Genomic DNA, 17,292 nt, shown 5'->3' on the forward strand with positions numbered 1-17,292 from the left:
ATCTGTTAATAATGAAGCTTCCAGGAAACAGTAGTGTTTGTATATAAACACAATAAACACCAGAGTCAGGTATTTCAGTAGGAGTTCCTGTTGTGTTCTTCATCCGTGTCGTTTTCTCCTCTGTGAAGAACACAATGTTTTCTTCTCTTTTGCTAATCAGCGCAGCTGTTAACACAACGCTCACAAACAGCATGGAGCCTCCGCCTGAGTTTGGAGAAAATACAGTTTAGAGATGCACATTAAATATTAAAACACAGTGAATGAATGTAACATTAGAGCTGAAATCCACGATACCTGGAGATTGTGATCATTAAACAGTGTAAATAATAATAATAATAATTATTATTAATATTAATATTATTAATTCAATATTATTTACTTTTCTACATAATGTAAATGAACGTAAAACAGAGCAAATATTTATTATTATTATAAATGATTATTAATTCAATATTATTTACTTGTCTATATAACGTAAATATACATAAAACAGCATATTGTTATTCTTATTATAATTATTATTATCGTAATATATTATTTTAAATTATTTCAAAGATTTATTTACTTTTTTATATAATGTGGACATAAAACAGTGAAGAATAATAATAATAATAATAACAATTTATTATTATTATAAATTCAATATTATTTACTTTTCTATATAACGTGACTGTAAAACAGAGTGAATATTCTTATATTATTCGCTATTCTGGTTTTATTGGATAATAAATTACTAACTGTTTTTAAGCTACGATTTTAAGCTTTTATATTTAAAATGGGCACAAAGCTAATGAAAGGGTGCCATTACTTTTAAGTGGAATTTACTCGACTGGTTTCAGGAAGTAAACCAAGAAATCGTGTGTATTCAAGTAAAACTGCTTCTGCACAAGGAAGTTCTGCTCGGATTTCCTTCTCTAGTATGTACAGAGTTATGCTATGACTCACTGAACACACACACGCATACACACGCACGCATACACACACACATACACACGCACACACACACACATACACACGCACACACACACACATACACACACACAATACTGGTGAAGGTCCAGAGTTCCTCACAGGATTCCTCACAGGTTTCACTGCAGCCTCCTGAAGCTCTCTCAGCTTTAATGACTTTAATAGTTTGTCTTAGAGAGAGAAAATAAATCAACTATTGTGTATCAGCGGAGATTCACTGATCAGAGAGACTGTCTGTCTGTCTCTGTCTCACTCTTTGTCTGTCTGTCTCTCTCTATCTGTCTGTCTGTCTTTCTATCGCTCTGTCTCTCTCTCTCTCTCCCCCTCTTTCTGTGTCTTTCTGACTGTCTTTCTGTCACTCTCTGTGTGTCTCTCTCTGTTTGTCTGTCTTTTTCTTTCACCGTCTCTCTCTCTGTCTGTCTCTCTCTCTCTGTGTCTCTATCTCTTTCTGTCTGTCTGTCTCTCTCACTCTCACTCTGTCTGTGTCTTTCTGTATTTCTGTCGCTCTCTGTGTGTCTCTCTCTCTGTCTGGGCCTCTCTGTTTGTCTTTTTCCTTCTCTCTGTCTGTCTCTCTCTTGGTCTAGGTCTGTCTGTCTCCCAGTCTGTCTTTCTCTTTCTCTCTCTCTGTCTGTCTGTCTCTCCCTCTGTGTCTATCTCTCTGTCTGTCTGTCTCTCTCTGTCTCTCTCTCTCTACAGTTTTTCCATTCAGCAGCAGCGTACAGTATAAACTCGTTCAGATTCAGGTGAAGAGCTTCAGCACAGAGACCAGGATCAGCTGTAGACTGGACTAATATCCGCTGGTGTTTAGTTGATCCTGTGTGTTCATCATAGCCTCGTGTTCCTGTTGTTGGCCCTGACCACGATTAGAACCCGGTGTGATATTTTGCTCTTGTCCACCTCATGCTGTGTATGCTGAGATGCTGTTTATCTCGAGAGAGTTTATTTGTCTGATAGTTACTGAGATCACATTTCCTTCTTTCTGATATAAATGTTTGATATAAACATTAACTGAAGCTCTTGACCTGTATATATTGCTGATTAGATACTTTCATGAATAAGCAGCTAATAAAAATAGACCGTGAGTGTATACACACACACACAATATGATCATAGGTATGTGGACACCTAACCATCACACACCCAAATCTGGTTCTTCCCCAAAATGTTACCAGAAAGCTGGAAGCACATAATTGTACAGAAAGTCCTTGTTGTATGTTGTAGCTTTACAGTTTCCCTTCACAAGAGCTAAGAGACTCGAACCCTGTTCCATCATGACAATGCTCCTGTGCACAAAGCCCCTGAGCTCCATGAAGACATGGTGTGGAGGTTAAGGTTGAAGTGGAAGATCTGGAGTGTCCTGCACAGAGCCCTGACTCTGACTCAACCCCACTGAACACCTTTTGGATGAACTGGAACACCGACTGAACCCCACACCTCCTCACCTGACATCGGGGTCTGATCTCACTAATGCTGAATGAACACTAATCCCCACATTCAGTGGAAAGCATAACTGTGTTTAATGTCCATTGTTTGGAATGAGCACATACGAGTGTGATGATCAGGGGTGCACATACTTTTGGCTACTAAACAATGTGTTTTATAAAATTTCACACATGGCTAGAAGTCTGCACACCATGGAGCTTCCTCCATTTTCTTTTTCCACGGTACATTTCCACGCTTTAACGTATAATTTTGATTTCTTGTACCTCTTTTGTTCCACCGAATCCTTCTCGCTGTTACTCGGCTCAGCGATTGTCTTCTCTACTCTCTGCTTCCTGTCTCCTCTGTGGAGGACAGCATCCCTCTTCTCGTTGTTGCGAAACCTGAAATATGAAACCTCAGCAGAACGTGTTATTTGGTCGCGTCGAGACGTCTGTGTTTGTGGTTTTGAAGAAACAGCTTTCACACTGGACTGAATGTACGGATCTCGCCCATAGAGCTCTGGACACTGGAAGTGTGCCTGGGTGAGAATGTCTGCAGCCTGTAATAAAGAGTGTATACAGTTACACACATGATTAATGCACAAATATGAGAAGGGTCTGACATCATGGAAATCTCTCTTCCCTCCTTTTTTCTTCTCCCACTTTTTTTTTTTTGTACTTCTTCTTTCTGTCTCACGGACTCACCCTTCACTCTGATGTCGCTGTGTGTGTGTGTGTGTGTGTGTGTGTGTGCGCGCGCGCTTGTTTTAATGTGTCAGAGTGTGTTGTTGTGAGCACGGCACTACACCCAGTCTCAGTGGAGCTGCTGCATGAGTGTCCTACATCCAGTCTGACGCAGCGCCGTCACATCTGGAGCATATATAACATCATGGCATGCAGCCCGCAGACTTCTGGGAAACTGGAGGGACGAAAGAAAGGGGCAGTGTGTGTGTGAGAGAGAGAGGAAGAGAGAGAGTGTGTGGGGGTGTGTGTGTGTGTGTGTGTGTGTAAGAGAGGAAGAGAGAAAGAGTGTGTGTGTGTGTGTGAGAGAGAGAGAGAGAGAGAGAGGAAGAGAGAAAGAGTGTGTGGATATGAGTGTGTGTGTGTGTGAGAGAGAGAGAGAGAGTGTGTGTGTGTGAGTCAGAGAACGAGATGGACGGACAGAAAACAGAGCAACCCAGAGAACTGACCCATTCTTAGCATCACCACACAGACATCACACACAGTCATAGTGTCAGGCAGTTCTACTGAATGACTGAGGCTGGATGACACACACTGTAAAACACATTGTGTGTGTGTGTGTGTGTGTGTGTGTGATCTGAGGTGTACGGTGTGTGCTATAAGATTTGAGGTGTCGAAACGTGCTGTATGATGTGCGTTATGTAATACACACTGTACGATTCGAGCTACACAACACGCACTGTACTGTACGATTCGAGCTACACAACACGCACTGTACTGTACGATTTGAGCTACACAACACGCACTGTACTGTACGATTCGAGCTACACAACACGCACTGTACTGTACGATTCGAGCTACACAACACGCACTGTACTGTACGATTCGAGCTACACAACACGCACTGTACTGTACGATTCGAGCTACACAACACGCACTGTACTGTACGATTCCAGCTACACAACACGCACTGTACTGTACGATTCCAGCTACACAACACGCACTGTACTGTACGATTCCAGCTACACAACACGCACTGTACTGTACGATTCCAGCTACACAACACGCACTGTACTGTACGATTCGAGCTACACAACACGCACTGTACTGTACGATTCGAGCTACACAACACGCACTGTACTGTACGATTCGAGCTACACAACACGCACTGTACTGTACGATTCGAGCTACACAACACGCACTGTACTGTACGATTCGAGCTACACAACACGCACTGTACTGTACGATTCGAGCTACACAACACGCACTGTACTGTACGATTTGAGCTACACAACACGCACTGTACTGTACGATTCGAGCTACACAACACGCACTGTACTGTACGATTCGAGCTACACAACACGCACTGTACTGTACGATTCGAGCTACACAACACGCACTGTACTGTACGATTCGAGCTACACAACACGCACTGTACTGTACGATTCGAGCTACACAACACGCACTGTACTGTACGATTCGAGCTACACAACACGCACTGTACTGTACGATTCGAGCTACACAACACGCACTGTACTGTACGATTCCAGCTGTATGATGTACAGTATGAAGTTTATCAGCACTAAAGACTGTTCACTGGAGCCTGATCTTTAAAAATCCTATCTTTTTATGGTTTTTATGCTCATCACTAAATCTGTAAAGCAACACAATCAGAATATCTGATATCCAAAGACCTTATGAATATACACCGACCAGGCATAACATTATGACCACCTACCTAACATTGTGTTGGTCCCCATTTTACTGCCAAAACAGCCCTGACCCGTCGAGGCATGGAGTCCACTAGATCCCTGAAGGTGTGCTGTGATATCTGGCACCAAGATGTTAGCATCAGATCCTTTAACACCTGGAAGTTGTGAGGTTGGGCCCCACCTAGCAATTTACAGGACTACTTTTTGTAGATACTGACCACTGCAGACCGGGAACACCCCACAAGAGCTGCAGTTTTGGAGATGCTCTGATCAAGTGGTCTAGCCATCACAATTTGTCCCTTCGTCAAACTCGCTCAAATCCTTACGTTCACTTGCTGCCTAATATATCCCACCCACTAACAGGTGCCACGATGAGGAGATCATCAGTGTTATTCACGTCACCTCTCAGTGGTCATAATGTTATGCCTGATTGGTTATTATGAACAGACATCATAAAGTGTGATTTTTATAACGAGTTTCTCCATTTTCTTTTCAGATCCAGCCCTATGACAGAATCAAGGAGAAGGGTTTACCCGAGAACGTAGCCGACTGCCTGAACAAGCTGGTGGTGGTGAAGCTGAATGGAGGTCTGGGCACCAGTATGGGCTGCAAAGGGCCAAAAAGTCTCATCAGCGTCCGAAACGAGAACACGTTCCTGGACCTGACTGTGCAGCAAATTGAGGTAAGATGCCCTTAAAGGGGAAGTGTGATGCTACAGAGCTGTTCTGTACAGTTGTGTGATTCTAAGGAAGATTTGTATGAGTATCTATATATTAGGAGATCGACCTTAAAAGTTGTTGTATCTACGTGACTGTCAGTCAGTAATCCAACCAGTATTCCTCAAAGCACGTGTTCATTTCTCACACGTTTACATCAGTGCGAGTTGTCATCATGATTGTTCTACTGCCAGGAAAACGTGCGTCCAGAATATTCTCAGATGTGAAAATTAATAAATTATATGTATAGGTTCGTGTTTTAATAAAACATTAATTTATTCATTACTAATTATTAATTTATTTTACATTTAATAAATATTAAATATTAATTTATTTTTAAACTTTATTTAATGTACTGTATTAATTAAATGTATTAATTTAAAACTTTATAATTCAATTTATTTAATGTATTAATGTATTAATTTAAAACATTATCATTTAATTTTATATTAATTTAATTTAATGCACGAATTTATTCATTTAATTTTAAACTTTACGATATAATTTCATTTTAATTTAATTTAATGCACTGATTTATTAATTGCATTTTAAACCTCATTATTTAATTTTATATTAATTAATTTAATGTATTAATTTAACTTATGATATAATTTTAAACTATCATTTATTTTCATATTAATTACTTTTAATGTATTTATTTATTTTTTTAATTCTAAACTTTTATATTCATTTAATGTAATGTATTAATTTAACTTTAATTTAATGTATTAATTTAATTTTTTATTCAATTTGAAACTTTATCATTTTTACTCAGTTCCTATATTCCTGTAAAGCTGCTTTGATGGGAAAAGGTAAGGTAGGAAAATAATAATCAACACGGTGAGGTAATGCGGCACACCGTGACAGAGTTACCCCGAGGTTAATTATTTTCCATTAATCACAGTCTTTTATTCCTTCGTCCATCAGACTACTGACCGATCAGAGTTGAGAATTGGAACGTTATGGTATAATGATAAATATTGGGGACTTGGAATACGCTGATCATTTACTTTCTTTGTCTATTTACTGTGGATCAGCTGATGTACTGAATACTGACATCATCATAAGTCTACATTATGATGCACGTTTGGATCAGATCAGCGTTATCTACATGACTCACGCTCACAGCATTATAATAATAATAATAATAATCATAATAATAACACCTACATGAGTGGATTAGATCAGGAACTGTGTCATGTCTGACCTGATTCCCAACTGGTGTTAAAGCCGGCATTAATCCGACACTGATCCTGATATTAATTCCCAAAAAGAGTAATAAAACACACAAGCCCATAAGAGATAAAACACCCAGGTGAATTAAAAGCCAAAGACGACCAGTGTCTGGAAATTGACCTTGGACTAGAGAACTGCAGAGGTGTACTTTTGTAAAGGTCCTGAGCAATATTGCTGTCCTTGCTCTCCTTAAATCACCCCACACACACACACACACACACACACACACACACACACACACACACAGCAGCAGCAGTTCAAACTTTGCCTGACTCTGTGATGAAAGTAAAATAGAGATAAAAGTAATAAAGATAAAAGCAGACGAACGATGTAATGCTTACGTGTCTCGCAACCTGATGGGCTGACACCGACCCGATAAAATCCACATATTAATACCATTTGTTTGTGAAGCAGTTAAACTGTGTGGACACTAGTTAATTATATTTAAAAAAAAATAATAATAATTCTATTCGTCATTTATTATATACATGTACACCGATCAGGCATAACATTATGACCACCTGCCTAATAATGTGTTGGTCCCCCTTTTGCTTTTCCTGCCTAATTTATCCCACCCACTAACAGGTGCCATGATGAGGAGAGTTATTCAAGTCACCTCTCGGTGGTCATAATGTTATGCCTGATCGGTGTAGATACCCATAAACCAACCTGATACACACCTACTACAGTCGGCACCACCTTCCAACACTGTATGCATTTTTAGAAAAAGCTAAGCAGCTAACTTGGATTTTCTTTCCCAGACAGCAAACTGTAGAGTCTGTGCTTTAGATTTGAGATGAATAAATTTAAAGGGAGGAAGTTTTACAGCAGCCGTGATGATGTTTCGAGGTCCTTCACGAGACTTCTCAGCTGCGGTGACATTTCACGCCACAAAAGACACGGCCCATATTTATTCTGTTGAGGAAACAGAAGCTGTCCAACATTAGTACCATTTATAACAAACAACATGATTTTTTTTTGCCTTTACATATTCTCCATGTCTAATATAAGCATTGTTTGTACTACAGTGGAACCTTTAATTCGTTCTTAAGGTGAAAATCTGTATTGCGACGCGAATTTTCCCATAATTAATAATGTAAATGCAGATAATCCGTTCCAGCCATCCAGAAATATGAGCAAAATGACCAGTACGAAGCGTATGTAAACTGTACGACTGCTTACAAAGAACTGACCCAAGCCGAGCATTCCATGTCAAGGCTCCTCACAGGAAGTCGTGCCACCAAGCTTGGGCTAAAAATAGAACAGAGAACCCACACCACCAATCTGTCAACAAAAAAAATACCAGAAAAATGAAAAGAAATTGGTAAACTCTTTGCTTGGCTTTCCACTGACGGTAACAAGTTTTGAACGGCTCCTGGACGTACACGCAACTTAGCCGTTGTTCATTCGTATGCTGAAGATACTTCGTATGCCGATGCAAATTTCTTGCAAAATTTCAATTCTTAGGCTGAAAATTCATAAGGGAGAGCATTCGTATGCCGAGGTTCCTCTATACTTGCTGTAGACTTTCCAATCAATCCGAATAGTCTGTGAAGATTCTCAGTGATCCAGGTGAGGTTATCTGGACGTTATCTGGAGCCGTGTGAAACTGGACTTGTTTCAGAGCAGCTTCTTCAGTCTGAGGGAGGTTAGAAGGATTCTATGAATCCTCCAGAGTCAAGGATCCTTCCGTTTCCTGGATAGCCAAGTTAAAGGAACAAGGGGAAGGTGAGAATGGGAGGAGGTGTCAGGAGTAAGGGAGAGTCGTTAGGGTGTAATGAGCCACAGAGAAGGAGAGTAAGGAGAGTGTGTATTGTAGTATTATGGGGTGAATGGATGAAGTGGATGGACGAGTCTTAAGGTGTGGCTCTTCTGGTGGACGTGTAAAGAGGTCTTGATCTTGGATGAAAGAGCAGGATGTGTCCTCCCTTTCTATTTCAGTTTAGAGGACGATTTTCCATCTGGACACTGATGATCCTTCACTCCTCTCTCTCTGGAACCATGTGTCTTCTCAGTCCAGGATGTGTACTTTTCCGTCCTTTGTCCTTGAGACGCAGCTACACTTTCTGAATAATAAAAAACTTTGAAAAATGACGCAAGTCCCATTTCCAAAGTACACATCTAGTGCAGAGCTCCTACACTCGACTGGAATTGCTAAATACACACACACACACACAGGCCCTTGTTACCCCAGCTTCAGCAATATTATGTGCTTAGAAATGAAAAAGTGCTTTCAGTGCAGTTTTGCTGTAAAACATAACATGTGCTTTAAAGGAGACAAAATCAGACTAGTTCCTGAGCGTGTGTGTGTGTGTGTGTGTGTGTGTGTGTGTGTGTGAAAATAATCAGTTCTATCAAATTGAGAGTCTAAAACACTGCATCATTGACAGATGCATACGGACTGAGGCATATGGACTAAATGAAGCGCTTTTCCACAAGCCCGAGTGTTTAAACTAAGCAGATGTTTCAGATCAGCTCTCTGTGGGTCTCCTCAGAGAGAGAGAGAGAGAGAGAGAGAGAGATGCAGATGCAGAACGATCAGTGAACCAAGACACAGTAGTGCAGAGATTGAGAGAGGTGTTGATGAAGGAGAGGCAGAAAAAGCGGTACAGAAAAAGACGCAGTGTAGAGAAAGAAACAGATGGAGGAAAAGACAGAGCAAGAGAGGTAGAGAGAGAGAGAGAGGTGTAGAGGAATGAGAAAGCAGGTGAGAGAGATTGAGGTGTAGAGGAATGAGAGAGATAGAGAGAGAGAGGTGTAGAGAAATGAGAGAGAGAGAGGTGTAGAGAAATGAGAGAGAGAGAGAGAGAGAGAGAGAGTGGTATAGAGGAATGACAGAGATTGAGCTGTAGAGGAATGAGAGAGAGATTGAGGTGTAGAGGAATGAGTGAGAGAGAGAGAGAGAGAGAGAGAGAGGTGTAGAGGAATGAGAGAGAGATTGAGGTGTAGAGGAATGAGTGAGAGAGAGAGAGAGAGAGAGAGAGAGAGAGAGGTGTAGAGAAATGAGAGAGAGAGAGAGAGAGAGAGAGAGTGGTATAGAGGAATGAGAGAGAGAGTAGTATAGAGGAATGAGAGAGAGAGAGAGAGAGGTGTAGAGAAATGAGAGAGAGAGAGAGAGAGAGAGTGGTATAGAGGAATGAGAGAGAGAGAGAGAGAGAGAGAGAGTGGTATAGAGGAATGACAGATTGAGCTGTAGAGGAATGAGAGAGAGATTGAGGTGTAGAGGAATGAGAGAGAGAGAGAGAGAGAGAGAGAGAGGTGTAGAGAAATGAGAGAGAGAGAGAGAGAGAGAGAGAGTGGTATAGAGGAATGAGAGAGAGAGTAGTATAGAGGAATGAGAGAGAGAGAGAGAGAGGTGTAGAGAAATGAGAGAGAGAGAGAGAGAGAGAGAGTGGTATAGAGGAATGAGAGAGAGAGAGAGAGAGAGAGAGAGAGGGGTGTAGAGGAATGAGAGAGAGATTGAGGTGTAGAGGAATGAGAGAGAGAGAGAGAGAGAGAGAGGTGTAGAGAAATGAGAGAGAGAGAGAGAGAGAGAGAGAGAGAGAGAGTGGTATAGAGGAATGAGAGAGAGAGTAGTATAGAGGAATGAGAGAGAGAGAGAGAGAGGTGTAGAGAAATGAGAGAGAGAGAGAGAGAGAGAGAGTGGTATAGAGGAATGAGAGAGAGAGAGAGAGAGAGAGAGAGAGAGAGAGGGGTGTAGAGGAATGAGAGAGAGATTGAGGTGTAGAGGAATGAGTGAGAGAGAGAGAGAGAGAGAGAGAGAGGTGTAGAGGAATGAGAGAGAGAGGGGGGGTGTAGAGGAATGAGAAAGAGATTGAGGTGTAGAGGAATGAGAGAGAGAGAGAGAGAGAGAGATTGAGGTGTAGAGGAATGAGAGAGAGATTGAGGTGTAGAGGAATGAAAGAGAGAGAGATTGAGGTGTAGAGGAATGAAAGAGAGAGAGACTGAGGTGTAGAGGAATGAGAGAGAGAGAGAGAGGTATAGAGGAATGAGAGAGAGAGAGGTATAGAGGAATGAGAGAGGTGTAGAGGAATGGAGGAATGAGAGAGAGGCAGAACACAGGTTGCTCTGTTCCTCGGTGTAAGTGAGAGGTGGTATTAAGAGGAGGAAATTCACCTCTAGGGTACAACCATACACCTCAAACACTGCTCTGTGTCTCAGATTCACCCTCTCTCATTCTCTCCACCTCTCCTCCTTACCTCCTCTCTCATTCTCTCCACCTCTCCTCCTCTCTCTTCCTTCTCAATCTCTCTCCACCTCTCCCTCTCTCTCTTCCTTCTCAATCCCCCCCTCCCTCTCTCTCTTCCTTCTCAACCCCCCCCCCCTCTCTTTCTCTCCCTCTCCCTCTTACTCCCACTCCTCTCTCCCTCTCTCCATCTCCCTCTCACCCCCCCCGGATGAATGGAGTGTACATAGAGTACTGTATTTCTCCACCACCTGAGTCAGTGCTGCTGATGAACACTGATGTGATTCAGGCCAGTATCTCCCTCCAGTCTGAGACCAACTCTCTGTTCTGAGATTCAGAGCTTTAGAGGCGTTTCAGCTGACAGAAACATGAAGTGCTGATCTTCAAGTTTACGTCCTCACAAAGCCAAAGCTTACACGTTAAGGTTACTGAGTACATATACTTGAGTGAACATTTTTAAAATCATGACCTTCATGAAATGTTTCTTATTAACAAATCTCTTACTCTGCTGAGGTTATTACTATGTCCTATTTCCTACTAAATGAGATTAAATATTAAATCCACATTATAATCATATTTGCTTTTCAGTAAGGTTTTTTCCTCAGTGTATTTTCTAGGAATTTAAATGAACTTCCATCCATCCATTTTCTACACCCGCTTTATCATGGGGATCTGCTGAACCCTATCCCAGCACACATTGGGCGAAAGGCAGGGGTACACCCTGGACAGGTCAGCAGTCCATCACAGGGCCTAAATGAACTTCTTTAAATATATATAAAAAAAAAAAAAGTTAAATGAAGATAAAGGTTATAAATCTTTGAGTTTTGGAGCTTCTTTCAGATATTAGTGCTTTATTTACTGTTTATAGTTATTCTGATTTCTTTCTTCCTTCAAATTCAGATGACTGACTAAAAGCATTTTAGGCACAAAAGCTGATAATCAACCAGAAATCGATCAGATTAAGGCTTTCTAGAAATGTAAAAGAAATATACAGTACTGTCAAAATGAGTTTCCTTCAAGAATCAGAGGAAAAATTTTCAGAGTTACTAGTCTTTATTTATTACATATACATTACTGTACAGTGAAATTCTTTCTTTGCATGTCCCATCCTTGGAGGTTGGGGTCAGAGCGCAGGATCAGACATGATATAGCACCCCTGGAGCAGTGAGGGTTAGGGGCCTTGCTCAAGGGCCCAATGGTGGCAGCTCGGCAGTGCTGGGGCTTGAACCCTGATCTTCTGATCAACGACCCAGAGTGTTAGAATTTTCGGGTTTACTCTGAGAAAATCCTGAGTCGCGCTGCTGCCACTGTCTCTACTGATATCAGGGAAGCTTTTGCCAAAGAACCACATAGAGACAGTGATTGAATAGCAAAACTCTTCGAATTTTAATGAGATAAACATGGAGTATTTGTACGGAAGAAAGGTATAATCTTCATTATTATCTATAGGTAAACAAAAGACGTCAGCAGAAACAGACTTGGTGGTTGATGTGTTCACCGGCAGTTTTGTGAGTTTACTACGAAAAGGCCTGTCTAAGATACGGAAGACAAAACAGTACTCAAAAGATCAAAACAAACGTTCCTGTTTCATAGCCTGTGTTTAGAGAAAAGATATGTCAATATCTAGTTGAGGCAAAATGTGTGTAAACGGAGAAAATACAGTGGCTGTTTTGTGCTATTTCATCAGCTGAAGAGTTACGACGAGCCATTTCAGAATCTCCTGGGTCGTGACCCTTGACCTGGACGACAGCTAAACGTTTAGGTAACGTTAAAGGCCTCTAAAAGATCAGAAACCAGTGTAGCATGTGAAATGGGTGTACCATTTTCAGCTTTAAAACCATGTGCATGCCAAATCCTACCGAAATCATGAGCTACACCAAATCAATATAAATAGTCACAACCTGATCAGACAGACAACATGCACTTGTTAAACAAGCAGCTTGAGCTGAAAGAAAAGGAATAGAGTGAGCTTTTTGTACATCAGGCAAAGAACAGACTGAACCCACATAAGTTGGTATTATCATTGGGTTTAGAGCACAAGCCATCTACAAATGTGTGCCCCACCTTCCAATGGATGTTGTGACGGATCTGCACGCGAAGATGAAGATTCTAAAATCTTAGCCAGACAGTTGTGTTCCGGCCAGCCATCAGTCACCTGTTCCTCCAAACAAGAGCTCATGAGGCAGTGGAGCAGGACAGCTGGGCTATTTTGGGCCATTACAGGTTTGATAGTGAGATTTTGTGTGGCACAAAGGAAAACTTAATAGCCTGAACTACGCTGTGCGGTCATATGTTGTGTCTGAATATTATTGAGAATGGTGACTACCTGACGTGGTGCATGTAGTGTAAGTCGGTGTGAAAGAACAACTCTTTCAGCATCTGAGACCAGCAGAGCAGAGGCAGCAACTGAACGCAAACATGCAAGCATAACTTGAACCAAAGGAATAAGACATTTACATAGATTTGCTACTGGATGATAAACACCACCGTGCTCACGTGGCCATGCCCCCATCCTTGGTGACAGAGATGAAATGGAATGAGCTGGAGTAGAGCTCAGGGATTGTTTGACGTTAACAGAAAGAGTTTGTCATTTCTTTAGTCCATTCCACATTATCCGGCATGTCTCTGAGACAGCACTGGCGCAACAGTGTGAACAGTCCAGTATGTACTGATGGCAGAAATTAATCAGTCCCAGAAAACTGAGGATACCCTTCTGTGTTTTGAGCGGATGGGCCTCCATTATGACTCTCAGGTGATCAGAGAGAGTTTGCGCTGACCTTGTGAGATGTGAAACCCCAGATACTGCACCAGAGGCTTGCAGAATTGGAGTTTAGAGGGCGAGGCCTTGAAACCACCCTCGGCCAGGTGTGAAGAGAGCCTCTTCTACAGCAGTCCCCGTGAGAAAAATGTCATCTGTGTGTTTCAGTAGAGAACAGTCCTCTGTCAGGACGAGTGATGACCATATACTACAGACGAGAACACAGCCGGTGAATCGATGAACCCTTGAGTTTGGCGTGTCCAGGTGTATTGACGTTGTTTGAATGTAAAGGCAAAGATCAGCTGCATCTGCTCATTGACAGGGATACTGAAAAAGGCACCATGGAGATCAACGACAGTAAAATGATCATGATTATGTGATATGGTGGATAGTATAGATGAAACATCAGACACAATTGGGCTAATAGGTTTCACTAAATCATTGAAGTGCCGTACATCTTGTGTAAAACTCAAGGATATCGTTTCCAATATACACTGGTTTGATGATCTAAGGTTAGTGACATACAGTGGTACCTGTACCTGACCTACTTCGTTGGAATGTTTGTCCAACAATTTGGATGGAAGCTTGATAAACATCAAAAGATCATCACAGGCCTTGGAGGTGTCAGAGGTAAATATTGCCAAAGAAAACAGATTAGCTGTAGTGCTGAGAACAAGATGTCTTCCTTCAAAAGATAAACAACAGTTCAACTTAGCCAAAACGTCATGACCCAACAGACTGAATAGTGAGGATGGAATGACAATGAATCTGTGATAAAAGAGAATTTCACGATCATCTGGACTAATAGTTTTGAGTGAGAATGTTTCAGGTGACAGGAACCCTCTCATTCATCTCATTGTACTTTTTCCAGATGAGGTGCATATGGCACCTGTGCCAATCATAAAAAGGTAAACATCTTAATTTAACAGATAATCAAACAATTTTAAATCATCATCAAACCAAACCATAACGACTTGAGCTACCATCTTCCCTTAATATCTGTTTGCATTCTTATCACCTGTTAAACAAACCGAAGTGTTCTGGCAGACCAAGCTGTATTTGTTTGTTCCAGTACTAACGAAGCTCGTTTTATGCTCCTGCGTACGTCCAGAACAAAAGCTATTAATAAAACGTGTCGCATAGATCTGTTTAGTTTAGCAAAAATGTTGAAACCAGTTAGCTCGAATATCTTTCTTAGAATAAGGGAATACAATAAACATGCATCGTGATTATTGAGTTAGAGTTAATGCATGAGCATTAGTGATTAGTTGAAGACATTTTGAAGCCTTTCGTATCTTATCTGTGCTTCAGGTTAAAACTCTCGATATGATTGTTACAGACTCTGAACAGAACAGACATTAGGTTCTAGTCCAACACAAGCTGTGGTGTGTCGTATCGAGAACATTCGATACACCGTTCTGTGTATTCCCGACTGCTCCGCGTCTGCATCTGGACCACGTCGCACCGGTCGCCGCCCCCTCCTTTAGAGCAGAGGCATTATCTCTAAAATGGCAGTGTGGGCGCAGGTCGTCGTTCCAGTCGAGCAGGAGATTCTGATTCCACCTTCCATTAATCCTTCGATCTGGGCCTTCAGTCCACTCAGGTGTGGCTTCTGCTTGGCTGGAATGAAAACCTGCGCATGCACGCACACACGCACACACGCACACACACACACACATACACAAACACACACACACACACACAGGTCCTTTCTGGAAACACCCCTGATCTAAAGCCTTTGAATTATGTAATCCATATTTGGTCTCTCTCACTCTCTCCCCTCTATTTCTCTCCCTGTCCCACTCTCTATCTCTCCCTCTCTCACTTTCTCTCCCCTCTTCCTCTGTCTCTCTCACTCCCCCCCCTCCTCTCTCCTCTTCCTCTCTGTATCGCCCTCTCCTCCCCTCTCTCTCTTTCCCTCTGTCTCTCAAAAAGAAAATAACTTTTTTTTAATACTAATTTAGAATAAAATGTCCGATGTAATGCCAACCCTGTTAATACCGAACATGTTCAATGAGTGTAGTAATAATAAACCAGTAGATGAGTTCCAGTTATTTCTTAGAAGGCTGAAGAGATTGTGTAATAAACAACTGGGAAAGAACACGGCCTTCACATGCGTGCTGCTTCATGTGCCTCGACATCATGGATGCTTTTCATCATCCTGACACTGCTCTGATATTCTCTGTTTTAACGTTTCTCCCCCAGCACTTGAACAAGACGTACAACACGGACGTCCCTCTGGTCCTGATGAACTCGTTCAACACCGACGAGGACACCAGGAAGATCCTGCAGAAATACACACACCACCGGGTCAAGATACACACCTTCAACCAGAGCAGGTATACAACTATACACACACACACACCGTCTCGAACCTAAGAACCGGTGACGTTACACAAGCTGGCTTTGTCACCATGACAACAACTCAAGGTATTTCCATTTCTAAAAGTAAAGCGTGTGAGGTGTCAGTAGCAGGCGTGGTCACACCGCTTAAAATAGCAACCCGAGACCGATGAAGTAGATCAGCAGCCGTGGGTTATGTTAACATTTAACACGCCTCTTTAGAAATGCTTTGTTTTCAATAGAACGAGATTTTATTTTTTTACTGATCATGCGGACACACAGGATGAAATAAGTTCAAAAACTAAAGAAATCAAGGGTGAAGTTTTTGTGTTGATGGTCAGAAAGTGTAGAGAAGTTTAAACTCGGGGAATGTTATGTTTTTGTACACGTTACGTACGAATAAATGACACGTATATCAGTGCATCAATCTGGAAAAAGGTCATCTCTGGTTCAACAAGGACAAAACAAGGAGAAAAGGAAAAATTACACAACAAAACAGTTAAGCAAAGATTACATGTGATTTCCTGATACAGTGAATGTCACAACCAAAAGATACAGGCTGTTGAAATGTCTTAACTGTAGCAGGAATGACATTTTTAAATGGGTTTTTTTAAACCCTCCTGTGTCTACTGACCACTGCAGACCGGGAACACCCCACAAGAGCTGCACTTTTGGAGATGCTCTGATCCAGTGGTCTAGCCATCACAATTTGACCCTTCATCAAACTCGCTCAAATCCTTATGCTTGTCCATTTTTACTGCTTCTAACACATCAACTTTGAGGACAAAGCTTTAGACAGTGATCAACCCCAGTACAGGTTAAGAGTATAAATAGATGTACAGCTATAGAAACAAAGGCCAACCAAATTCCTCACCCATTAAATGCGTCTCTCCGTCACTCTGTAGGTATCCCAGGGTCAATAAGGAGTCTCTGCTGCCCGTGGCGAAGGACGTCAGCATGGTGGGGGAGAGCGCTGAGGGATGGTACCCACCCGGACACGGAGACATCTACGCCAGCTTCTATAACTCGGGACTGCTGGAGCAGCTCATCGCAGAGGGGAAGGAGTACATCTTCGTGTCCAACATCGATAACCTGGGAGCCACCGTGGACCTGCACATCCTCAACCACCTGGTGAGCCAGCCCAACGGCAAGCGCTGCGAGTTCATCATGGAGGTCACGGACAAGACCAGAGCCGACGTCAAGGTGAGAGACAAAACGCACGAAAATATCCACCACAATGTGCCAGTTCTAATATTTTAGATAAACTTAA

General features: G+C 41.9%; 1 protein-coding gene across 2 annotated transcripts in view; it reads left to right on the forward strand.

Annotated features, from left to right (window-relative positions):
• ugp2b (UDP-glucose pyrophosphorylase 2b) overlaps positions 1-17,292 on the forward strand; it is a 39,450-nt gene that overhangs the window by 16,985 nt on the left and 5,173 nt on the right. For both annotated transcript variants that reach the window (XM_058398887.1, XM_058398886.1), the window contains exons 4-6: positions 5,280-5,465; positions 15,885-16,018; positions 16,928-17,225. In XM_058398887.1, coding sequence (XP_058254870.1) covers positions 5,280-5,465; positions 15,885-16,018; positions 16,928-17,225 — 618 coding nt within the window. The remainder of the gene's footprint in view (positions 1-5,279; positions 5,466-15,884; positions 16,019-16,927; positions 17,226-17,292) is intronic.

This window comes from Hemibagrus wyckioides, linkage group LG09 (genome assembly GCF_019097595.1).
Source record: "Hemibagrus wyckioides isolate EC202008001 linkage group LG09, SWU_Hwy_1.0, whole genome shotgun sequence".
NCBI classification, from domain to species: domain Eukaryota; kingdom Metazoa; phylum Chordata; class Actinopteri; order Siluriformes; family Bagridae; genus Hemibagrus; species Hemibagrus wyckioides.